Source organism: Athene cunicularia (genome assembly GCF_003259725.1).
Source record: "Athene cunicularia isolate RWA chromosome 4 unlocalized genomic scaffold, athCun1 chr4_part1, whole genome shotgun sequence".
NCBI lineage: Eukaryota > Metazoa > Chordata > Aves > Strigiformes > Strigidae > Athene > Athene cunicularia.
This window is the reverse complement of record NW_020799098.1, coordinates 24,827,647-24,853,930: the sequence shown is the minus strand read 5'-3', so window position 1 is coordinate 24,853,930 and position 26,284 is coordinate 24,827,647. Positions and strand designations below refer to the sequence as shown.

Genomic DNA, 26,284 nt, shown 5'->3' with positions numbered 1-26,284 from the left:
AACTTAGATAGCCTTGAAAACAAATAGATTGGCGGTAAAACATACCTTTCTAATGTCATGGTCTTTTAAGGTTGGGAGAGAAAAGTCAAGTCACCTGAAATAGTTTGTCTCTTTAAAATTTTATTGTTTTTCCTTTATTTCAGAACCTTAATAAACAAGCATTTGATCTTGCAAAAGTCCTGTTGAAAAGGACCGTCCAGACCATTGAACCGTGTATTGCCAATGTATGTAATCCATCCATGTTACCTACGAGTAACAAGTGTTCTTGTTAACTCTGTTGATTTATTGGAGATTTGTTTGTTTATTTAAAAATATTGTTTATAAAAGTCACATTTTGTAATGCAGCTACAAGAATGCCATTTTCCAAATAGGATATTATTAGCTTGGTGGTTATAGTATATGAGGCATTTCAAAGAAGAGGAAATTAATTTTTACTTATCTCAGACTAAAGTTAAGCTTAAATCTAGGCTGTGAAAATAGGTGACCACCAAAAAATCATGTTGCAACAAAAAGAATTGTTAGTACTTCATACATCCAGCAACCAGACAGCTTCATTTCATACCAATCTTTAGGATGAAGCATTTGAAACTACCAGCTCTTTACTAGACTTTTTTTTTTCATCCTAAACTTCTTCTAGTCATAAAGAGTAAAATAATTGAGTTTTTTACAAGGTTTCCTTCTACTATAATTCCTTTTGTTGAATGTCAATGTTGTATAAACTACCTATTAAAAAAAGTTACTACAGTCTTGTGGGGGTTGTAGTCTGGCCTTGCCTTGGTGCTGAAACCAATAGAATTCTTTAAAGTCAGAGTAGTTTAAAGGGAATTAGGCAAATTCATAAAAGATTAATCAGTAAGTATTTAAAAGCTCAAGGGGTCTCACCAACAAGTACCACTTTCCAATTCCCCTGTTTCTTTAAGCTTTTGTAATTAATCATAGCTGGAAACAGGATAGTGCATAGAGTGACCTTTGAGTTGATTTAATATTACTGTTATTCTCTTTCTTATTCAAGTGTGTAATAGCTTTGTAGCATTTGCTCTGCTCAAATAATACTAATATTAACCCACAATATCTAATAAGAAGTATATCAAGTATATTAAAATCTAAGAAGTCCAGAAGAAAGCATTCGTATTTTAGGCTCCTTTGTTTTTTCTATTAGATCACTAGCAACTGTGGTATATTACCATCTAAATTAGATCACTAGCAACTGTGGTACCTTACCATCTAATATCACAAGACATATTATAAAGTCTTTAAAATGGATTGAAAGTAGAGAAGCTTCTTTTTCAGCATTTGATGATCTTCAATTCGGATTGGTTTAAAAATAAGATACTAGATTTTTTTCTTCAACCTGTTGGATGAATATGCATTTTAATAATTCTATTATTACCTGTTAATTTTGCTGGGGAGATGGTTACTGATATTTTAAATTACCAAATTACCATTAATTAGTCAATCCTGATGGAAGTAGTAGAACTGAACTATGAAGGATGTTTGTTTGTAATTTGCTTGAGCCAAAATTTTAAGCGTGAAATGCTTCAGTGTAATGAAAAAATGTACATTGAGTACTTTCCATTAAAAATAAGGTATGAATGATACTACATTAAAACAATTTTTTAAAAACAGTGTTTGCATTAATGAACGAAAATCTGCTCAATAATATTGTTTATATTCTAGTTTTTTAACCAGGTTCTGGTACTGGGGAAGTCTTCAGTAAGTGACTTATCTGAACATGTGTTTGATTTGATACAAGAGCTTTTTGCCATAGATCCTCACTTACTGCTGTCTGTCATGCCACAGCTTGAATTCAAGCTGAAGGTAGGTTACAATGTAGATTTGGACAAGTAATAAAAGAGGGCAGAGCTGTAGATTTATCCCTCCAGCAGAGCACTTATTAAAAGTTTTATATTTATCACTTTAAAATAAACGTAATATTAAAGGAAGGATACTGAAAAGTTGTATGCAACTGTGTGCTTTTGGTGCTTGCAAACATGTATTATGCACACAAACCACATAATCATTAAAATGATACATTCATATGATCTAATGCAAAAGTTATATGTATGTAATGTTTGGATTTCAGCTGAAACAACATATAAAGTACTTAGGTTGTGATTGGCCTATCTCGTGAAATGCAAGTGTTGTCAGCTTCGGTGTTGATTTGAAGAATTTTTTTTTTGTGAATAACATTTTAATAATAAAGGAAACATTTCCAAATATTTTCTCAGGTTTGTCTTAAACAGCGAATAAGTCAGCTGACTTTTGAATCACTGGAAATTGTTGTTTTTTTCTGACTTGGGGGGTTGGGTTTTTTTAATTAAAAAGCTATTTGTCTTTCGTAAGATTGTAAGTGGACAGGAGAAGTAATTGCGTGTGAGTGCATGCACATATAAGGTATGGTGGCAACAAACAAAAGTAACCAAGAAATAGGTATGTGGTGAAATTACATACATCTTTTATTAGTGCACATCTATTTATAACACCTTAATTGGTATCTTTTCCACACACATAGAATAGTCTTAAAGTATGTTTTAAAACAAAGATAAGATCATTCATTGTTAAAATTGTTAGGGATATATGTTACCCAAACTACTGTGCATGGGTGTTTATTCCTGAAAGAGAAGGAATTTTCAAAGCACAGCCATCTGTCTTAACCCATCTATTCGATGGCTGTAATATGTTAACTTAATAGGTATTCATATATTTTTACTCATATTCATCTAATCTAATTAGGGAGACTGAAGATTATCAGAAATCTCAAAGTCACTTTTTAACCTAATTTATAAAAGCAGAAGGAAAAGGAAGCCAGAAATTAGTAAGATAGAACAAATAATGATTTACAGTTCCTTTTTTGTGTGTTGATTTTTAGAGCAATGATGGAGAAGAGCGTTTGGCTGTTGTTCGACTTCTGGCTAAACTCTTTGGCTCCAAAGATTCTGATCTGGCCACACAAAATCGTCCTCTTTGGCAGTGCTTTCTTGGGCGGTAAGAGAAACGGGGATAGAATTCTGAATTTCTATTCTTTCTGCTCTGAATTTTCTGATAGTATTGCATTTTTCATTGTGTTTTTAGAGGATGTAACTGTATTTGAACAAATTTTGTTAAATCTTTGAAGCAGAGAACTGCATACAGTTTTACTTTAGAACAAAGAAGCCTGAAGAACTGCTGCTATACTGCTGTCAGCTGTGGGAATATAGGTTAGATAGTACATTGTGTACATAGCAGTAATTACACAATAGATGTACCAGCATTGACTGAAATTTCATACTGTTCAGCTATATCTGCAACTATATCGGTTTTATTTGGCATTTACCTTTTTGGGTGAAGAGATAGTTCCTTTCAAGTAAATACAGAGATTTATCATTTTTAACGAAGTGAATTATTTCAAATGATACATGTTATATGGCGATTTATATTTTTATGATTTTCTGTGTGTGTGTATCTATATATACACATGCACACACAGAGCTGACAGTGTATGGAGAACTATGTTCAAAAGTCAATGGACAAAATCCATTGGATGAACATTTCATCCACATATAATGTATTCATCCTTCAATTTTAGTCCTGACTTTATTTCACAAGAAATAATATTAAAACTTGTATGAGGTACATTATGGAGATAAATTCAAAACATTTCTATTGTATTATTTTGCCATATAAAAGTGTTCTAATAGTTAATGGAACATACTATCAACACATGTTACTACATAGATAATAATCTTGATTTGCAAAGCTAATTAAAAATTAACATTCATCATCTTCTATCCCTCTAGGTTCAATGATATCCACGTCCCAGTGAGATTAGAGAGTGTGAAATTTGCCAGTCATTGTTTAATGAACCATCCAGACTTAGCAAAAGACCTCACTGGTGAGATGCTCATTCTGGGGTTTAGAATAATTTAAGAAATGAGCAAGGAAGAATGGAATTATTTCTTTACATAACTGTATAGTTCTAAAATGTATCAGGTCCAGTGCTTGATGCTAGATGAACTACCGAGTAATTACTTTCTGATGAAGACAAGTGCTAGTTATTAGAAAGAGAGGAGTACGTGACATTATGCGGGCTTTGTCAGAGTGAGTCTTTAAGAAGCTATTCATTGCAGAGTGAGTTTTAAAGTATTTTCAGATTCTAATAAAACTTCTGGCAAGTCAAAGCAAGTATTTGTGCAACGTCTTGATTTATTTTCAGAAACAGTCAGTGTGTTCCCCAGTACTCTATTCTACTGAGTTTAGAAAATGCCATTGTGCTGATCTAAATTATGAAGTTTCTTCTTTCACTTCAGCATCATTTTAACTATGAGCAGAATTTCAGGCTTAACTGAAAATACTGTGGTGTTTTGATGCAAGCTAGCCTACAGCAATTGTCAGTATTTTTCATTTATTATTTACCTTCTTAGCTCTTTGGGAATGAGGCTCTGCTCTCTTTATTTCTTCTTACTCCCCCATCCCCCTTTATTTTCAATACATTCTGATCACTTCATTGCTTGTTGCAAAGAGGTTATTGTAAAAGCTATTCACTTTTATGTTCCTCGGATGTTTACAGTTATATAATTGTTATATATCTAACACAGAAAATGCTGGAACAGATGTTTCCTGTAGGCAGTTATATGTTTAATAGATTATATGGTTGGGATATGTGACTGTCATTTAATTGTTTTAACATTGTTAATACATTGGGATATATCATATCTAGATAAAAAAGCCAAGCTTTTCATTGTTTCTGGTTGTGACAGAATATTTGAAGGTTAGATCACATGACCCAGAAGAAGCCATTCGACATGATGTTATTGTTACCATTATTACTGCGGGCAAGAGAGATCTTTCTCTAGTCAATGACCAGCTGCTTGGCTTTGTAAGGGAAAGAACACTAGACAAACGGGTAAGTGTTAATATTCTATTTCTGGCAGTATCTGCTTCTGATATATTTTGGTGAGTGTAAAACCAAAAAACTAAAACCCACAAAACCAGAGAAAATTAGTTGGCTATTATAATGCTGTGGGGGGGAAAAAAAGTCTTACCAGAAGATCTTAGTGAAGATTCCATATTATGGAGGCACCAGTAAAGTGTTGTCAAGCAAATAAGATCATTGACTTGTGAGGAAAACAATCATTAGTAAGAACATAAGAATTGCCACATATGTTTAGGCCAAAGGTCTCCATAGTTCACTGTAATTCTCACAGCAGTCAATTTTGGCTTTTTAGCAATTCGTGATTTAAGGATTTCTTAAATCTGCTTGATTGTGTTCATCGTAGCTTCCAATGGAACTTTATTCCATGAATTTATCAGGTTCTTTCTTGAACTTATTTGTACTTTATAAGCATCCATGGCACCTGCATCAGTAAATTCAAGTTTAATGCATGGGTGGAAAAAAGTAACTTTGCTTTAAACTTGTCTGGTAATTTCACTGAGTATCTCGTAGTTCTTGCATTATGTAAAATAATAAATATTCTTTGACCCACTTATGATTTAATAAATATGTATATCGTATCTTCTCTACTCCTTTGCTTTCCAAGGTAAAGAATCACCTCATTAACTTCTACACAAATTGATTATTTCATGCTTCTGATCATTCTTGCCTGGTTGTTCTGTATCCTCTTGGAAACAAGATGACCGGATTTAGCCATGGCATTCAAGGCATCCACTGTGTTCTGTACATACTTTATGATAATTTTTTTTTCTTACTATTTGACATTCTGCTTTTTACACTACTTCTGAGCACTGAGCTGACAGTTTTAAAAAACATCCATGTTGACTTCAGAATATCTCCTGAATAATTTTAGGTGATACATTGCCTAATAATACACATGCAGAGGTAATGCAGGTAGGAAAACGTGGCCTTAATCTGAATTTCTTACATTTTGTATTGTAACAATTAAGTAGCATGACACTTTTCTGCAGTTCTTCATTATAATGTTAGATTTGAGTATCTCAGTAAATTTTATACATACTGTTCAGTTAATTTTCTAGTAATTTTTCATATGATAAATGTCACAGATTCCCTTCTGACTCTATCAATAGGTTACATTTGTTCCCTTAATTGTGAAAACCAATAATTTATTTCCACCTATTGTCCTGTATGTTGTAGTTAATAATTAATGCACAGCAATATTTTTGTTTTAAGATCCTCTGGTGTGAGACTTTGGAAGTTTTTTTGGGATCCTAATGCATTTCACTGATATACTTAGTTGTAGAATGGTTTGGGTTGGAAAGGACCCTAAAGATCATCTAGTTCCACCCCCCCTTGTGGGTCTGCTAAAATTTATTTTTTCTTAGATGAAACTTCCCATTATGTAACACGTAATGATGCATTCCCATAGCTTCATTTGTCAGTGGTGTCTACTCTTGTTGTTACTGTTTTGTTTCAGCCTGCTTGCCCATTCAAAATCTCATGTTCTGCTGAGTGGCACTCTTTTCCTCTTGGGAGCATTTAGTTTCTTTCACATTTGGTGTGTTCAATCTTTCATTGACAGATTACAATAAAAGAATAGTTCATATTTGATGTATCATTTCTAAATTCCTGTAGAAGTCTTGGATGGGATACCACTTGGTCTTAATGATTCTGTTACTGATAATTTTATAAATTTGTTTTAAAATGTCTCCTGATGACATTGAAGAAACATCTTCAGGACCTCTCTCCTGGAATAAATCTTGGTTTTGTCTAAGCCCTACAAAATGGCCTGTAAGGCTTCCTGCTTCTGGAGACTTTGGTGAAGATGTTTAATTAGTATGCTTTTTAAATAATTTGGTTCTGAAACTTTTGCCATGCTTCATTAAGGATTTACATTCAACTTGCCAGAGCTTATACTTTTTCCTGTTTACACTCTTTCAGATGTGACTCCATTCTCTTTGGAGGGTGCTGTTTTAATAGCAGACTTCACTGTGCTGTGTAGCCATGTTGATTTTTTTGTTGTTGTTCCTTTTTGATAGGAGCATCCTTTCTCTAACCTGTGTCATTCTAGCTAGCTACTTTAATTCTTCTAAAATAATTTTCTCTTTTTTACGTTCCCCTTTTTACATGAGAATGTTACTGTAATGGATTTTGAGAAAAGGATGTCATCTTTGAACAAAGAGAAATACTTCAGCTCTTTATTAGTTCTACCTGCAGCTTGACCTTGCACATTTCTCAAGAGTGATTAATACCACCTTCCTTCTTTTTCAGCCATTAAACAAACATGTCCAAAAAGTAATTTATGAGATTTAAAAACTTGTAGTGTAACCACACTTTCCCTCTGGCACTTCTACCTAGTCAGAATGGGATGACTCTTACTGTGTCTTCTACGTAGTGTCTCTGTTGTACTTCAGCATGTCGCCATCAGTAAGAGGCAGTCAGTTGTAGAGCTATAATACTCATTTCTACAGAGCACGGGATTTTCAGTTCATATAGCCTTAAACCCAGTGTGGTTGTACTTAATGTTCTTCATATGTTTGGCTCAGTGATTTCACACCAGTCAGAGGTTTGATGATCTATTACATTTCAAGGTTAGGTGCCTTTTCAGGCACTCATCTGTGAAGAATGATTTCACCTCTAGATGATGTTTCTCTTACAAAAAAAAATCTCTGGAGAGAGCTTTAATGAAAATACATCCTGAGGAGAAATTAAAATTGAGGATTGACTAGAAATGACTACAACAAATACTTAGAATTTGAAGAAGACTTTAACAGTATAGCATGTCTTTATAAGTACAATTAGTGTTATAAAATTAGTATCATTGACTCGTAAACTTTCGGCATTTTATTTTAGGGTTTTTCTCCAGTTTGGGAGAGGGGTGTTGATCTGTCCATGTAATTGTCTTTATATTTTTATATAGGACTTTTTCAGTTCCAGACATAGTGCATTATGCCTATTATTTTAATTATTCTTTTGCTTTAAAGAATTCCATTATCTTCTGCTGACTGCATTTACCTCTTGTAGCCAGGTTTCTGTTGGACATATCTACTGCAAACTCCTAAGTCATCATTCATCAATTTGACTTAATCTCATTCTTTTTAGGCCTGCAATCATCTATCACATGAGAATAGATATTACTATAAAAAGAGCTCTTATCCAAAAGGTTGAAGTAAAATGCTGATTGTTTAAGCACACTAATCTTTCATTTCAATCCTGCCTTTTTTCTTCATAAAACAATGTGGCATCTAGAAAAATTTGTATCATGATAACTGTTACATTATTGATGCGATCTGTTTTTCTTCTGGCCATATTCTAATTGGCATAGTATTAGTAAAGATAGCCTAGTGACTTTTTTAGGGTAAACGTTTTTGGCTAAAAGACAGTACTTAATTTTTTAAAAAACAACATTAGGTAACTTGATCTGTATGGGTGTTTGCACAATGATTACAGCTATTAAAATACAAAAAAAAAAACAAACAAACCAAACCCCAAACAAACGGCACCACCTGTAGTTTTCAAATCCATTTTTATTGGTCCAGTTGGAAAATAACTCTGGGAACACATGCTTCCCAAAAACTGGAATCCAGTCTTTGCTAAGAATTGTTCTGAGGAATTTTCCATTGGAGCCCTGTCTCTAGGGTTTTGCCAGTGTCTCCAGTTTTTAGAATAATTAGTTTCAGAAGACATTTAAAAGCTTTTAAAAATGGTTACTTTATACTGGAGTAACCTTAAGAACATGAATAGTCAGAGGAGAGTTTTGATATCTGACTTCTGTTCCCATTTCTCCCAACAGCCTTTGTGGTCTAGAGATTTAGTCCCCTCATGAGAACAGACTTTCATATCATCAGCTTGAAGTCAAAAGCTATAGAATGAGGAGCCATAAGAACAGACTCCCATATTCTTTTTCTCTTTATGCATTTTTTTGCATGTTTTAACTCCTTCTCTGTGTGTACTAAAAACCATTGTGGCTTTTTCCAGATGAAGGAGAAAGATTTTAAGATTTTAATATTCTTAACTCTATGGAAGGAATAGTTTAGCTATTCCAGCAGGTAAGAGATTGTCTTGAATTTTCAGTAACAAGTTATGGTTTTTTAACTCAGCCCAGCAGGATTTTAATTATGCTGGTTAACCAAGGAAGCTAAGACTATCAAAATTCTTTTTGTTAATTAAATCAGGGTAGTACTTCTGTTAGCTGTGTTTATTTGTCTGCTCCCTTTGAAATTGATTATTACATTCCCCCTTATTTTCATCTGCCTTCATATTTTATCCTACTGTATGCTGCTTGAGCTCTAATTCTCAGTTGCATCTTATTCTTTTTTTTTTTTTTTTTTTTTTTTTTTTTACTGTTAAGTGACTTGCTTCCATGGTGTCTCAAAGCATTCTGTCTACTACCTCCCATCTTCTGCCTGAAACTGCCTTTCTGCATACTCCAACTTCTACTCTCTACAGCAATTTCAGTGATCAGAAATCTATTGACAATCCAAACCTCCTTTCCTTATAACCCCTTGTTAAGTATTCTGCTTTCATTTTAGACTTAAATTTTCTAGAATCAATTCTTGCAGTCCTCTCTTGTCTTATGAAAATAGTTTTGCTATCCTTCCTGTCTCATATAGGAGATCTGGTGAAACTATCAGTTGCATTGGAAGAGTATATCTGAATGCAGAAAAATATTAATACTTTTCTGAAAATGTTTTCTCACCTTTATTTTCTTTAAAATGTTTTAGATTGCAGTGGGTGTGAACAAATTCCTGCAGAGAAGTTAAACAATAGCATCTATTTTATAGCTAAATTTTTTCTCTTTTGTGAAAACAAAGTATTATAGTATATCCTGTCAAAGTCATTACTATCTTGAGTGTTACTTTTGGTTTTAATATTTATGAAATATGTAACAAAATACAATTTTTTTTTTCCATCTTCTTGATATAGCTTATTCCAACAGCTAGTGGTGTCTAAGGCTGTTGTGCTGACATAAGTCATATTACCTTTAAGAATTTTGTTTTCTTTGCCCTTCAAGAAAAGGCAGTCACTTGATAGAACTATTAAGAAATGAAATGCGCAGTATCTCACTTAGTGTTATTAAAACAAGCCCTCAGTTTAACATGATTGAAAAAGTGTGAGTAATAGTATCTACATTTATGCTTAACAGGATGAAAAGATTAGAGCATTGTTAGTCCTTGGAGTTCAAGACAGACCTGATATCTAGTGTGTTCTGGAAGAAATTATCTCTTTCAGTTTGAATTTCATGCATTTCTTTTAAATAGTGAGGGAAACCAAGTTTCTTCTGAGGCTTTCTGTGTAAATCATTCAGTGGGGAATCCTGTTCTCTCTAAATTAATTCTCAGTGCATTCTGGTATGATTCCTTTCACAAATCAGCATAGCAGAGCTTACAGATCTTGTCTGTTAAAGTGTTTAATAATGGGACATTTCCTGTTTACATGAGGGGTTAAAGTAGTGACCACCAAAAGCAAGAATGAGAACCCAGGAACTCCATCTGTGAGTGTTGTAGTCTAGCTTTTTCCTGGATCCCTGGAGTCTTACACTGATTACTGACAGGCTTCAGCAAAAAGGGCCTTTCCCACTGTCCTGGAAAGTGGCCTAAGATTTCAAGCCCTAGCAGGTTTAGCTAGGCCTGAGCTCCAGATCTCCCATTTTTAGACAAGTGCTCTGTGAGACAGTAAGTCTATGGGGAGAAAGAAGGCTGCCACCTCTGATTTGGTGCCTGTCTCTGAATAGATAGTCTTCCAAATCATGGCTCAAAAAGGCATTTACTCAGGCTTATGTGTTTAGCTATACTTAATTTTTTTATACTGACTAGCTCCCAGATTTTTTTTGCTCAGCACAGAGGAGGACTGAACTAATCTTTACAGACAATACCTAATGTGCATAGTACAGGGAAGAAACCCCATATGTAGGCTTTAAAAATTCTCATTTAGAGGCTCTAATCAGCATTTTTCAGCTTTTGAAGTGTCTAAATATAGGAGGTTAGAATCCAAACATTTTATCTTCTGCACTTCTACATCTTTAATGTATTTTGTATATGTTTGATATTTATTTACCAAAAGCACCACCTCCTTTTCATTTCTTCCTCCTCAAGTGGCGAGTAAGAAAAGAAGCTATGATGGGTCTTGCCCAGCTGTACAAGAAGTATTGTCTTCATGCCGAGGCTGGAAAAGATGCTGCAGAGAAAGTGAGCTGGATAAAGGATAAACTTTTGCACATATATTATCAAAATAGCATTGATGACAAGTGAGTCAACCAAAGCCTTCCTACTTTTAATTGTATAGTGATAAGAGATACTTTGAAAATATGTGCTTATCCTGAGAAAGCTGTAATATCACATTCTGTATTTGTGGTTTTAAGTAGGATATATTTAATAAATAATCAGTAAGATGTGTACTAAGATATTCAGGATGGTTGCATTATCTGTTCATGTATTGACTCTATTTACTTGATGGAACTAGATCTGTGATGATAGTAAATCGTCATAAACTAACTACTGCATTGAAAAAAATGTCAAATTTTTCATTTACTGTACCCAGTTCTTGTTTGCCTTACTACTTTCCAAAGGCTAGCACGTTAAAATCCATGATTTCTGGGTGTCGTGCATGTATGCACCGCAGTACATGCACGAACGTTTCCTTTTAATATGCTACATAGAAATGAACCCTAAGGTAGAACAAAAGTTGAAGAAATACCAGGGGTGCTTCCACTGTTGTGTAATCTTCCCTGTTTTGTCACTCAGTCCCTTTAATTTTTGAAATACCGTTTTGGCTTAGAGAAAAGTATTTTGGCCAAGGTTTTGGAATATAGTTTTCAAGTCTCACTGTTAATTCTTTGTCTCTCACAAGGAGAGTCAAACTATGAGATCACACAAAGATAGAATTACAGCAGACTTTAAAAAAAAATACGGTAATGAGATTGTACACACAGAAATTAAACAGAAAGTCTTTTGAGGTAGAAGTATCAAATAGTAAAAAATTAGGAAATCTTGACATGTATATGCATCAAATATACTTAATTAGCATTGAGAGGTTCATTCGGGTTTTTTTCCTAGCATGTTCATGTCTCGCTGTCAGTACACAGGCTTAATAGTGAGCAGAGAATGAATCAAAGGTGAATGAGGCAGATGTTTTCAGTACTCCTGCTCATGGCAAATGCAGAACACTGTCAGGGAGGCAAGAAATTTGAAGGAATGATCGTATCATCAAAGCTGAGTTGCTTTCTCTTACGTGCTTTCTTCTGAAAGTCTGATTAAGCCATTGAAACTGCTCTTTTCATGAGTAGGCATGGATTGTATGCTGTTTGTTTTCTGAGTATCCACACTGAAAGATTGGTGGCTTGATTTTCAGTGTTTCTCTAGTTCAGTTTGGTACCCTGAATTTTAATTCAACTTCTAGTTTTTAAGGCTGACAATTAAGTTCTTGCTCAGTCACACCATTGGGTTGATTTCCCCATATCAGAGTTGAGGAATAAATACATTTCAGTGTTAACCATTGTCAGAATTAGAAAATTAGTACTTTTAGCACCTGAAGAGATGTAGAAATTATATAATCTTTTACAACAGAATCCGTTCAGTCCTTTAAACACACAAGTATAGGTCAGAATTGGCCAGCTGTCTGAGCCTTGGATTCTTTTCCATTGTGTGCATGGGGTAACACTAGTTCTTTCAAAAAGATAACGGTGCAGTATCACACACTATTCAGGCATGAAGCAGAATACAACAAATTTTCAACACACATCCTTAACTCAGTCACTTGCTAATGTTTTTGATGTTATTTGAATACTGATGTGCATGTCTACTCAGGATTGAGAACTTCTGACCTTAAGAACTGCTTACCACTTGTGTGCTCTGAGCTTTATTTTACAACAAATGCATGGGGTATGGAGTAAAATCACTACATCTTAAACACTGTCCTGTTACCTGCTCTTGACAGGCTAGCCAATGACTTCCCTTACAAGAGAAAAGTGTGTCCCAGAGGTGTTCCCTATTTGTATATCTTTACCCTAGTCAACATGGACCAGGGAAGGCATGATACAGTCTTACCATTTGTATTGACAGCTTTTCTAGAACATGTATCTGTAGAGATACAGACTAGAGCAGTGTTCATAAATTAGTAAAATAACTCTGATGCCTCCAGTCTTCTAGTATGTTAAACAGAAATGGAGTCCCCTGAGATCTGAAGATGCAATTTAATTCTTGGAGTCATCAGTAGTAAAATGTATGTTTAAAGGGAGAAAGCTAAGTTTTTAATACTAACAGGGTGCCTTGAGATAGTTGTATCCATATTCATGATCATCCTTTTATTCCTCTGCCTTGCCATCATGTCTCTTTCAGTGTTCTTTGAGCAGAAATAAGGTGCGTTTGACCTGGCCTGCCTTCTGTGGTCTTTGTACAAGGCACTCCCAGAGTACTTAATAAGAATCATAGTGAAAAAGTTTGTAAATTCAAACACACAAAATATTTGTCCATAAATATGAGATTGTATAGCTGAACATTGTACACAGCTCTCATTGCTACTGATTAATGTCTGAATGTTCTTTCTTTTAGAGGGGCTATAATTAGATTAACTATACAATCATACTTTGTAGTTCAACTTTTGTATTTTATGTAAAACTTTAAATATGTATTGTTTTCAAAAAAAGAGATAATTGGATAATGTTTTTTTCTGGTTTAGTTTGCTCTGAGTTTTCCTTTTGCTTCTTTTGTTGTATATGTTTTGGTGTTCTTTTGTCTCTACCTTTTAAATGGTGATTTTTAGCTTCTGTATTAGAATAATGAGTAGTTTCAAATGTTTTGCTTTTTTCTCAAATACTACAGTTTTATCTTAACCTTTCACTCAAGAATGCTTCAGACTTTTACTTTTTCTCCTCCTTGAGTTATATTATCGTATTCTTTCTCCTTTATTTGGGCTTTTTACTTTCTCATATGTACGAGAGTGAACAAAGGGAGATTCTCTGAGTTTAAAGAAAAAGGAGAATTTGGATGGTGACAAATAAAGCAATTACTTCCTCTTAGAGATGAAGATGAAAGAACATGAAAAATCTCTCAAGAAGCAGTTCTTGCTAATCTTCCTATCAATAGGAAGGGATCTTTACAGTTGAGAAAAAAAACACTACTTTTTTTCTTCTCTGAAAAATCTAGTTTCACGGACTTCCGATATTTCTTGTTCTTTCAACATGTCTGAAAGGTATCACCTTGAAAAATGTACAGTTTTAACCTCTTCTTTTCCTGCAGATTACTGGTAGAGAAAATCTTTGCTCAGTATCTTGTTCCACACAATTTGGAAACGGAAGAGCGAATGAAGTGCTTGTATTATTTATATGCTAGCTTGGATCCAAATGCTGTCAAGTGAGTATTGTTAGTATTCAGAAAACTCTTGCTTTCTCAGGCTTTTCCAACATCTATATCGTCTTTCTTGTATTATCGGGATTTAAATAAAAATATAAGTAACCAATGCTTGGTGTTATTTGCAAGTAGTATTTCAAAACATTTCCCTTTTATATACAAACTCTAGGTATTCAAAAGTCATAACAAAAGATGCCTTGATATTTGAGGAGTGGTTTATCCATTCATTTTCATCCAGTGAGAACAATGCAGAGTTAAAAACGCACAAGTAATGACTTCTACATTCGCTCTATATTAGAGTCCATGATGAAGATATCTGTAACTGAATTCTGGTTGACAGTGGCCTGTTTTTTATGTTGAAAGATAGTTTGGGTTGTTGTAAGATATACTGTGGCTGTCCTGCATATGTGAAATTGCTCCAAGTAGAATAATAAGAGAGATGATGTTCTGTAAAAAGAGAAAATTGGTTCCACCTTGTTTGGAACAATTATTTTTAATACTTGGTAGGTTTTGATTGTACCTAGCAGATGTTGCGTTTGTAACATAAATGAAGAAACAATCCTGTTTACTGATACATCCAGCATGTTCTTGTCATGAACAAATTGGTAAGCTTTTCTTTTCTGGTTTTGCACTTTTGCAGAGCACTGAATGAGATGTGGAAGTGCCAGAACATGCTAAGGAGCCACGTACGAGAATTACTAGACTTGCATAAGCAGCCCACTGTACGATTCTGAAAATATTAATACTTTATCCAATAGACCTGTTAGACTGATTTACTGTGGCTTTTTTAATACTATAGTATTTGTTCAGTGTGACTTCATTATGTTGATTTCCATATGTAGACACTGTTTCAATCTTATTAAGTAAAGTTGTTTTCAGTAATGCTTAAAGGTATATGACCTCCTTACATTTACCATTGTTTTGTATTAGTAGTCAATAACTGTGGAAAAAAGTGGAAAAAAAAAAAAGTGGGTTTTGTTTGCTTTTGACACACCTTTTCTGTTTCTATAACATATTTTGACAATGGAAATGGAGATGATTTGTCTATTTGAAAACAAGTTTTTTAAATACTGAAATTTTAAACTAGCAGAAACTTTAAATAGAAGGGTATTGCTTTGAGGTTTTGCTGTGGGGGTGGGCTTGCAGGGTTGGTTTGGGGGTTTTTTGAGGTCTTTTTCCAACAATTGATTTTGATCTGTTAGGTGAATTAGTGAATGTTTGCAGTTCTTTGATATTGCAAGATTTTTCCCCTTTTTCTATGTGTGGTAGTTGCTAATCATACTGTTACGCTATTTTAGCATTTATTCTTAAAACAAAAATGTAAAATTCCAGAGTAGAATGTAGTGCTGCGGAAGAACTAACAGATCAGCTTAAAGGTGTATTTTATAAAGGAGATATCACTGATATGTTTGTTTATGCTGTTGCCCTCAGTCAGAAGCAAACAGTGCTGCCATGTTTGGAAAGCTGATGACCATAGCAAGTAAGTGTTAATAAGTTCAATAAACTGTTATTACAGCATTCCTGGAAATTTTATTTCTGTGAACCTTGGCATACTGAAGTGGCAAATTTATCTTACGTTAAATTGTGTTTAATCATATAGAAAATCTTCCAGATCCTGGAAAAGCACAAGATTTTGTGAAGAAATTCAATCAGGTTCTGGGTGACGATGAGAAACTCCGGTCCCAGCTCGAACTGTTAATTAGTCCCACGTGTTCTTGTAAACAAGCAGATGTCTGTGTGGTAAGGAAATGTAAAAGCAAGCTTTTATACCTTAAATATTTGTGCTTATAATAGTTATTTGGAGTTAATGGTCTCTCTTGGTACCTTAACATGATTTTTACGTATTTCTGATTTTCATGAAATACCTTTTTGGTTAATCTGTAGAGATTATGGAAAATAGAATTTATCATTGTCATCATCATCATATTGCTTCCTAAGAAAACATTAGCTTTACTCCTTCCTGAGATAATGAGCATCAAGCAGAAATTCTAAAAGACTAATTTAATTTTGAAAAGTATTTTATTTGAAGTGTCTCTTTTATGGTAAGATTCCTAAATTGTCTCTGACACTGATGAAACTTCTTCTGAGTACCTACCAGCAAGCCAAATATTATACTATCTGTGTATTGTTCATGTATTTTTCTTCTTAGAACATTATTATTTTGAGATTAGTCTTTCTCTCTCCCTATCATCTATTTAACCTTTTTGACGAAAATACACACCTTAGTATTAACTTAGACTTTTTCAGAGATTTACAGATTGTGCCAGCAATCACAGTTTTGTGGGGTTTTTTTTTCATTATGGTCCTAAAATTAAGCAATTTCGTTGACAGAAATCACAATAGAGAGCATCATGAAACAAAGATAGGCTTCTTGAGTTTTGTCTGATGCCTCTGGAATTGTCCAGGGAAGGGAACAAAATGACCCTTAGAATTTTGTCTTAAACCCTTGATGTAGAATGTATGACATTTCCTGAACTAGTAAGTTTTGTACTTTGGGAATGCAGATTTCAAGAGGAAGGTTTCTTCCCTCTTCCTGAATTTAATTTAGCATAACAGTTAGAACAATTTCCTAGTTTGTAGGGTCTGCAGCATCTGGTCCTTTAGGACGAAGAAGGTCAAGAAGTAATTTCTTTTGAGAGATTTTTAGACTTCTGTTCAAAACAAAAATTATCTACCTTCTGCTGCGTTTGCAGATGAATTTAATGTTCTTGATATTTAGGACATTCAGAGGGGAAAAACAGATTTTTGGATCAAAAACATTCATAGGCAAATACATAGGGTCTGAGCCTCTGGTGTAGCCAAACTATTGTAGTGCTTCTGCACATCTGCAGTAGTGTATCTTTTAGTGCATTTTTTTTCATTGTTGTTTATGAAGTCTTACACATACAGCAGGGTTACCTACAGATTTATGGATTACTTTTGCAAACACAGATATTTAAATTCCATCTACATTACACTTAGCTCTCCCTTGACTCTGTTTTAGGTCTGGCCTGCAATTCCTTAAGAAACTCTGAAGAACTCTCACTAGAAACTTAAATGTATCCTACATTTAAATACTTTGTTAAAGTATGTTTGCTTTCAATATAACATGATAGATATTTGGAGATAAAATATGTTTCACTAAGTATATAGGCAATCTCTGTGGTTAAAGGAAATTGCTATATTTAGCTTATTCAACATGCTTAAGAATTAAGTAAAATGAGCATAATTCTTGTTTGTATCTAACATTCTTTTAGAGAGAGATAGCCCGGAAACTTGCAAATCCTAAGCAGCCAACAAATCCTTTTCTGGAAATGGTTAAATTTCTTTTGGAAAGAATTGCCCCTGTACATATTGACTCAGAAGCCATTAGGTAAGTTTGAAAGGTCATACTAACTCATGAATGATGATAAAGATGATTAAAATGAAAAAAAAAAAAATTTTTTTTTTTCTTGGGTTTTAGACTAGTCTGTCCTGGTAGTAAATATGTATGTTTGGGTTTTTTCTTTTTCTTTTTTTTTAAAAAAAAAAAAAAGTCTTAAAATTTTAATTTTTTTAAAAAATACATAGTCATTTCCAGCAGCTTAGAAAACGAAAATTTTTTTTGATACTTCTTTGCAGTGCTGTCTGCAAATGATTTGAAAAATACAGTAGTTGTTCCTGGTGAAACTGCTATTTGTGGGACTTAAGATGGAAATTATGATTATAATTTTTACATAGTTAACTGCAACATGGTCTTTTATATAGCAGTCTAATTAATTAGCTTTTGGGGGATTGTGTAAGAGCACGTTTGGATTTCTTTTGAGACTTGTTTGGCAACCTAATTACATTCTGAGACTGATGCAGCTATATGTTGATCTGAATGCTGCCAACATGGTGGATTTGGTGTTTGATTTTTTTTTTTTATTTTTTCCCTAAAGAATTAATTTTGCAGAAAGCTAAGTAGAAGGAAAAGGAATAATGGAATACCTTGATTTAAAAAAAAAAAAAAAATAATCCCCCAAACAAAAACTAAAACCAAAAGCCAAACACCATACCACCTCCCCCCAAGGGACTATTGCCTTCCCTTTATTTATTCAAAACCTTGGTTTTGTTGGTATCTTCAGCCTTTAACATCGTACATTTCACATTCATTTGCTTTCTTCTTTTTGTATCTTATTTCAGTGCACTAGTAAAACTAATGAATAAATCCATAGAGGGGACAGCTGATGATGAAGAGGAGGGTGTAAGTCCTGATACTGCTATTCGTGCAGGACTTGAACTTCTCAAGGTAATATATATTAATGCAGCTATAGTTTGTAATGGAAGGGACAAAAGTGGTATGACTGCTGAATTAATGGTCACATGGTTTAATAGTTATTATTTAGATAATTACTTTTTTAATGTATGAAAGTATTTGGCTATTAACACTCGAGAAAAGAATAACAAAAAAGAGGTGGTTTTTTGGAAGAAGTATGTTTTGAAAAGGGTGCCAAGAGTTGAAATATGCATGTTAAAGCAGAAATTGATTTCTGCTTAGGGAAGTAGTGTAGAAGAAGGTATGGAGGTAAAGGAAAGGAAGAGAAATGGAGAAATTAGGAGAGCACATTCTTTGGGCTCTGTATGATACTGGAACAAAAGGAATCAATAAACTTAAGAGCCAAATTATGTAGAGAGAAAAAAAAAACCCTAAGGCAGGATGGAAGAACTTGTGTATTCAGTGGTGATGACAAATGGCTGTGGGAGAAAGAATGATTTGAAATATCTGGAAAACATCTGGACGAGTTTGGTAGTTTGCTAATGAAACTTTATTTTAAATATGTCACAAAAAGCAGTATAAAATATAGGAGGAAATGGAGGGGAAGGTTGTATAATTAAAGTGAGACTTTTCAGAAGTGTGAATGAACGAGATGGAGTTTATGGAGACATATCACACCAAATTCGGCAATGGCAGCCATGGTAGAGGTAGTTAGAAGCATTCAAGGAAGTAATGTCTGTTTGCTAATGTAGCTCAGAAAAGAAATCTGCCAAGGTTGAAGATTTTGTTGCTGTGATGTGGATATCTTTGCAAATGTTACTTCATACATTGATACTCATGCAAGTAGGTAACTCTAATCAAAGAAACCAAGATAAGATAAATCCAAAGAATACACAAAATACATGCAACTTTTCATTGTTCTCCCTACCTTATGTTATCTGACCTTTACTAAATACAGTTTTGCTTTGGGATAACCTTTAGTTCTCTCTTGTCCTTCCTTGAATCTCTGCATGCTTAGTTTCTTGCTTGACATTTTTTCAGTTTAACAGAACATATTTCATTAGCTTTAGATTAAAAGGACAGTAATCTGTGTTTTGTTTGTAGATATCTTAACCTTCTTGATTTCTGCTCAGGGACTGTAGATTCCGGAGAAACCAGATTTCAGTTCAGTTAAAATAAGTTGAAATACTCATTCTTAAGTAGATTGGAATATAAATGAATAATCTTGAATAAGTGTTAATTCTAATAAATATGTTTAAATATTCAAATAATGTAGTATCTTAAAAATATTTGGAGGAGGGAAGAACCTGAAGAATAAAGCATAGATGAATTTTTTTGAAAATGCCTGTCACCTTCTCCAAAATGCAGTTATTGAATGTAATAATCTCATATGAGCATGTACTAGCTATTTATGTTGATGTTAATGCTCATAACAGCCATAGTTTTGGTTTTCTGTTGATTCGTTTACCGTGAATAAATATACCTTTGTTTTAATGTGTATCTACAGGTTCTGTCCTTTACACATCCTACCTCGTTCCACTCTGCAGAGACCTATGAGTCTCTGCTGCAGTGCCTCAGGATGGAAGATGATAAGGTAGCTGAGGCAGCCATACAGATTTTCAGAAACACGGGTCACAAAATAGAAACAGACTTGCCACAGATAAGATCGTGAGTGTATTTCTTTATATGCTGCTTTTCACACCTCGAATTCTGCCTTTTGATAGCTTATTCAGTATGTTGCCCTAAAATTACTTTATAGTCTTGTAAATATGAAGAGCTTCTCTTCCATCATTTTGTATTCCTTCACTACCTTTCTGTCTGTTCATTTTAAAATTCTGCATTCTCACAATTTTTGTATATTTATTGAAGATGTTAGGTACTACTTAAAAATCTTCTTATGACAGTCAAATTAAAAAAAAGCATGTAGCATGTTTCCCAGGTTACAAAATAAGCAACAGCAAAAATACGGCAAAGATTTAATTCCTTGGCATCATTTCTACTCATATCTGTCCTTCACACAATTTTTCTATCTTTGTAAAGAATTAAAATATAATCTCTGATGGTTAACAGCTCTGTTTGTTATGAAACGTTGGGAAACAAGATCCAAAATCAGGCATGAATTTCTAACAAAGAATAATTGGCTGTCTATAAGTCGTCATTATGCAATTCATGTTTTAACTGCTGATTAAAGCTGCATAATTTACTAGGTATTCACAGACTATATAAAACCTTGTGGGTAACATCTAAAACCTTAAAATTAGCCTGTTAGTAACTAACTAATCCAGATTATAGAGCACAGGTTTCAAGTTCTCATATATTAAAATAGCCTCTCGGATACTACCGTGCTAAAATGCATACTAGTGTACACCTTAAGTTCTCAGTGAATTGAAGATACAACCTCAGCTATTCTTAGGGATTTGAATCAGATTTTGGTCAAAAGAAAAATGTTACAAGTTCACATATGAGATGCTTTTTAAGACATTTGTAGGGGTAAAGAGAAGGAAAAATCCAGCAATCACTGTTGTCAGTATAGTTCTATAGTCCTGGTTATCTGTAGTTCCCTGCTAGAGATTAATCAAGACTCTGCATTGCTGGGGTATATAATTTTCTGTCAAATGAGCTGGTATTGCTGACATTTCTTTTGGCTTCATGCTTTAGCCAGGTATTGCTGAAGTACAGTCAGAGCAGTCTCAAATAACTTAAAAATATAACTGTCAAAGTGGAGGTCTAGCCCTTGGCATGGTTTGCCGACAAGTCAGGCTAACATTTTGAAAGCCAGAACCAGGTCAGCGTTTACAATGACACAAAGAAAAAGAAGTCTGAAGAAAAGTAGATGTTCCAGATTTCATATATTCAGAAATCTTGATCATAAATGAAAGGGTTTATATTATTAGCAACATAGTTTGTTTCAAGTGACCCGTTTACACATGGTCCATAGACTGTCTCTGAACATGACCAATGCTTCCATCAGATTCTGGAGTCATATGGCAGTCCTTGTTCATGAACTGGTGCACAAACCTATTCATTTTCCACATGAAGAAGAGATTGGGCTGCTGCTGGTGAACGCTACTTCAAAGGACAGCAGGCAGCCTGCTCACACAAGGGATTAAAAAAAACAAAAAACAACCCAGGTCACTTGAAGCAAACTATGTTGCTATGTGTAAACTTGTAGATGTAAACATGTCAGGTTTCATCTTTTGCAAATTGATGTCAGTTGGGGTGTGATGAGGTATGGTTTGTAACTGATGCACTGACACTTGGCAGAGGTCCTTAAATGTGCATGTACTTACACTATGAAAACTGTAGGTTAGGCATTGAAGCTTAACTGTAGGTTTTACTGAATTCTGTGCTATTTTGGTTCTTATTTAATCCAACTTGTAGAATCTTAGCAGGTTTGAGAAGAGACTTTCTCTCACTTTAGTATACTGTTAACATTTTTCTAGGGATCTTTTGTTGGGTTTGGGGTTTTGTGTGGTTTTTGAGGAAAATGTTGGAGACTTCATTCTTGTAACCATGCAAGCTCTTCTTCCACCACTTACTTTTTGCTGATTTTGATTATATAGAATGTGTCAGTGAAGGCTGGGTGCTAAATAATCTGTGTACTGAATGCTGTATTGTTACTGAGTCTTTCAAGAAAGCAAGGAAATTTTTTCAGACATTTCTGTGTCAGATGCTTTTTAGGCAATTTTGTTTCCTTGTCTCAGTTGCTGGGTGAGTTGCATGGCAAACCTCATGAGTTAGTGTCTCAAGCAACGACCTCTTAGGGAACCAGCCTGCTTTCCAGCACTCTCACAGGAGTGGAAGCGAACAGTCTGACCAACCTCAACCTGGCTTCTGGAGTGGCTTTTGCCCTACTCTTTCTTTCGGTGGCCTTTGATCAACAGATAGACTCCAGAGGATTCAAATGCAGAAGCTCAGAACAAAGCAGTTGTTTGCTTGAGTATACATTTGTGATTAAAGACCAAAGTTAAAGCAGTGAAGGCCTATAAACACACTGATGTTTAATGGTTATCCCTAGCTTTCATAAATTTTCTTCAGCCTTGTCACTTCCAAGCTTGGATAACAAGCCCAGGAGTTTACCCTAGCTGAACCTGTCAGGTTCCCCTCACCTTGTATTTGTCTTCCTTAACAGCCTTATTTTTATCATTATTTTCTTTCATGTCTGATTTTTCCCTGTGGGCTTTTTTCTGCTTAAATGTGTAGTCAGATGCACAACTAGTATTACTAAATACAATTCTGTCCTGTTTTTCACTTTATGATTATGATCTCTCCTGAAAAGACTTCAGAGGAATGTTTGATTTATAAGACCGTGAGGACAGATTTGTATAGGTGAAAAGCTTTATTTTTTGTAGATTGCAAATTGCATTTTGAAGTATTTTGTTTAATGTTCACAGAACACTAATCCCGATTTTGCATCAGAAAGCAAAAAGAGGCACTCCTCATCAGGCAAAACAAGCTGTTCACTGTATACATGCCATATTTTCAAATAAAGAAGTGCAACTTGCACAGATCTTTGAGGTATGTCTTTTTTGTTTTTAAGGGTTTTTTCTGTTCTTAATTGATACTAGTAGTTAACATTAATTCATACTGTTTAGTAACAGGTAACAACTTATGAGGTCAGGAAGTGTATAGCTACATGGTAGTTGAGATAAGCCATGAATTTTACAATAGCAAATTATTAATGTTTTTGTCTTACAATCATGATTTTTTAGTATTTTAATGTCTGATAGATAAGGTATTCCTTTTTATCTACATGGGACAAGTTAGAGGAAAATAAACTAGATATGCTGGAATGATCCACACTGAATGCCATGAGGACACATTTAGCAGATACTAAATGAGAGATAACATCCTCTACTTTCAAACTGTATTAAATTACCATGATTTAAGGTCTTTGCACATACAGCACTTTCTCACTGAGGAAGCTAGTGCAGAATAACTACTTGACTATAAACTCAGACATCAGCTTACTGCTCACTTACTGCTTGCTTAGACAAGTTGTAAAGCAAAAAGTCACCTTATACAGAGTAGAGAGGTTATTACTTTTCCCTGTAATCTCTTAAATAATAACATTATTAATCTGCACATGTAAAGTATTTTAGGTTCTTAATCTTGGCTGTCTTTGAACTTATGCATAATTCAGAAGTGTGAACAGCTTTGAATTAAGCTTACAGAGTTTGATCTCTGCTTAGACTTCTGTGAGAGTAAATGTTCCCTCCCTAATACCAGAATACAATGTGGAGATGCTGGGTAATAGAGCAGCACAGAATTATCCTGGTGACTGTTACCTGGAAGGGAAATACTGATCACTAATAAAAATGTCCTTGGTGGTTTCCAAGGATTTTTTACTTGCTATTCTTTCCTGCCATTTGCAGTTACAATTCAGGTTTTCACAACTCCTGAATAGAATTGAGTCAGTTTTTCCTAGGCTCCCAGGTTTGAATGTGTTTCACTGTTAAAACAGCAAGAGAGTATAAAATTGGGTTTGCCTTTATCTCATGTGAGATTTTTGGTTAGTCTGTTAATTGAGAAATTGCATTCTTTCTCCATTTTGATTTGCTAACTTTATTAATCCTATGGAAAAACTGTGAAATCCAGTAGTAAAATAAAATATTTTTAGGCATGTTAGCTTACTTATCTATCAGTTGAATTTTGAATTATTTTTTTTTTTCTTCCTCAGCCTCTTAGCAGAAGTTTGAATGCTGATGTACCAGAACAACTTATAACTCCATTAGTCTCATTGGGTCATATTTCTATGTTGGCTCCAGACCAGTTTGCTTCTCCAATGAAATCTGTTGTTGCAAATTTCATTGTGAAAGATCTTCTAATGAATGACAGGGTAAGATTTTCTTTTTTTTGGTAAGTCCTTACTATTCTGTTTGCCTATTATTAACTGTGGGGAATAGAGGGTTTTTGTTAAATGAGTCAATAAAGGAACGTTCTATAAATGGCCAGCACAGGGATAATCGCATTATAAAAGATCGTTGTGTGAAAGAAAGCTTAGTCCGTGACTTTTTTCCATTTTCACTTGGGCATTTTCTGTATGGGCAGGACCAGTTCTTAAACTTACATGAATGTCTGTAGTCAACAGGTGAGAAAAATGGAAAATTGTGGTCTCCGGATGAAGAAGTTTCTCCAGAAGTGCTAGCAAAGGTGAATGATCTGCTGTCAATAATGTGTATATTTGAGATTAAAAGTTTTACTTATTTCCAAGTTGCGCACTGGAGAGTATTAGAATACTCCTTTGAGTACTTTTGTATTAGTCTCCTTAGAGTTTTTGTGCATTACACACACAGTTACAGAACTGATAAAAGCTATGCATTTAGGTATCTTCACTTACTGATATTAATTATGCTGAATGTTGAGGAAATGAAGAGATTCAAAAGTTTTAGTTTTCCTTACAAGAAAGGTAATTTGACTTTACTGATTGTAAACAAATTTGAAATAAATTGAGACCCTGATGAATTTTAGTCATTCATCTTTATACATTTACTGTGAATCTAAATATGGCCATTTCTAGAAATGTTTATCTAGTTGCTCTTATTTTTAATCATGTAGCAAGTATCCTGCATCCTCTAGATGCACTTGTGAGAAGACACTGAACCGTAGTTGAAATGTCCTGATGTGACAAAGACTGCTACTTCCTCCTTCACTCTGTAAATATTTACTGCTTCATTCTGTTGCTTTAAAAATATATTAGCTCTAAGAAATAGGAGTCTTTGGAAATTTCAGTTTGACAGCAGCAGGTTTTAGTGCCTTACCAACTTGAAGAAGTAAGTTCATTATTGATTTGTTCGTATTTGATAGGTGCAAGCAATTAAACTTTTGGTGCGCTGGCTGTTGGGTATGAAAAACAACCAGTCAAAATCTGCAAATTCCACACTCCGGTTATTATCAGCTATGCTCGTCAGTGAAGGAGACTTGACAGAACAGAAGCGAATCAGGTCAGATTTTGTTCCTTCCAGGTTTTCATCAATTTTTGTGTGGAATTTCAAAGAATATTAATCTTTTGGAGCTTTTGTAGAATTTTAAGGTGAGCGCAATGTTGGCTAATGGGATGATAGAAAACAAATCTGATTGGAGCCTTAACATTATGAGTGAAATGGCAGTATAAAACGATGCTTGATGCTCCCTCTTTCTTGTAATTTACTAATAATCTAACGCAGAACCCTGTAGATATCTTGACAGTAAAAGACCTGCAGGTCTAAAATAATTGAGTGATGACGTTTAACACACTTAGAAATTGGATGATTTTGAGTGGAGCTTCTTCATTCCAACAGTGAGGTAACTGCACCTCATCTTCATTCTGAGGGTGAAGTAAGGGAAGAAAGATTCTGTGGCAAAAGTGTTGCTTTCATTTAGACAGTGATATGAAAACAAGAAACTTGACTCTTCTCAATTCACTATTTTGTGGGGAAAGCAGATGTGACCGTATTTTCACAAATTTGGTTGGGTTAATTTAGCTTGATCCAAAGCTGTAGAACTGTGATCTGATCTGACAGAGAAACCTTAATTGCTCATTGATCTTGTAAAAAAGAAGAAATAATAACATGGAAGTAATTTAAGGATAGTTGTGGTGAGTTGTGTTTTGTTGTTTTTTTGTTTTTGTTCTTTCTTTCATGTTTGTATAGTAAATCAGATATGTCTCGACTGCGACTAGCTGCTGGTAGTGCAATAATGAAGCTTGCACAGGAACCCTGTTACCATGAAATAATTACCCCAGAACAGTTCCAACTCTGTGCACTTGTCATTAATGTAAGTAACTGCATTTGAATTGAAGTGACTCTTAATTAATTGAGTTCAGAGTCCTTACATCTGATCTTTTGTTGC

The 26,284-nt window shown here is 34.3% G+C and overlaps 1 protein-coding gene across 2 annotated transcripts in view; it reads left to right on the top strand.

The window, feature by feature from the left end:
• The window catches only part of PDS5A (PDS5 cohesin associated factor A), an 85,223-nt gene that overhangs the window by 40,458 nt on the left and 18,481 nt on the right, over positions 1-26,284 (top strand). For both annotated transcript variants that reach the window (XM_026846853.1, XM_026846854.1), the window contains exons 6-23: positions 144-224; positions 1,678-1,818; positions 2,870-2,985; positions 3,777-3,871; positions 4,737-4,882; positions 10,987-11,138; positions 14,128-14,241; positions 14,879-14,960; positions 15,670-15,718; positions 15,839-15,978; positions 17,475-17,590; positions 18,382-18,487; positions 19,962-20,122; positions 22,849-22,972; positions 24,135-24,293; positions 24,539-24,607; positions 25,262-25,398; positions 26,086-26,209. In XM_026846853.1, the coding sequence (XP_026702654.1) occupies positions 144-224; positions 1,678-1,818; positions 2,870-2,985; positions 3,777-3,871; positions 4,737-4,882; positions 10,987-11,138; positions 14,128-14,241; positions 14,879-14,960; positions 15,670-15,718; positions 15,839-15,978; positions 17,475-17,590; positions 18,382-18,487; positions 19,962-20,122; positions 22,849-22,972; positions 24,135-24,293; positions 24,539-24,607; positions 25,262-25,398; positions 26,086-26,209 (2,112 nt within the window). The remainder of the gene's footprint in view (positions 1-143; positions 225-1,677; positions 1,819-2,869; positions 2,986-3,776; positions 3,872-4,736; positions 4,883-10,986; positions 11,139-14,127; positions 14,242-14,878; positions 14,961-15,669; positions 15,719-15,838; positions 15,979-17,474; positions 17,591-18,381; positions 18,488-19,961; positions 20,123-22,848; positions 22,973-24,134; positions 24,294-24,538; positions 24,608-25,261; positions 25,399-26,085; positions 26,210-26,284) is intronic.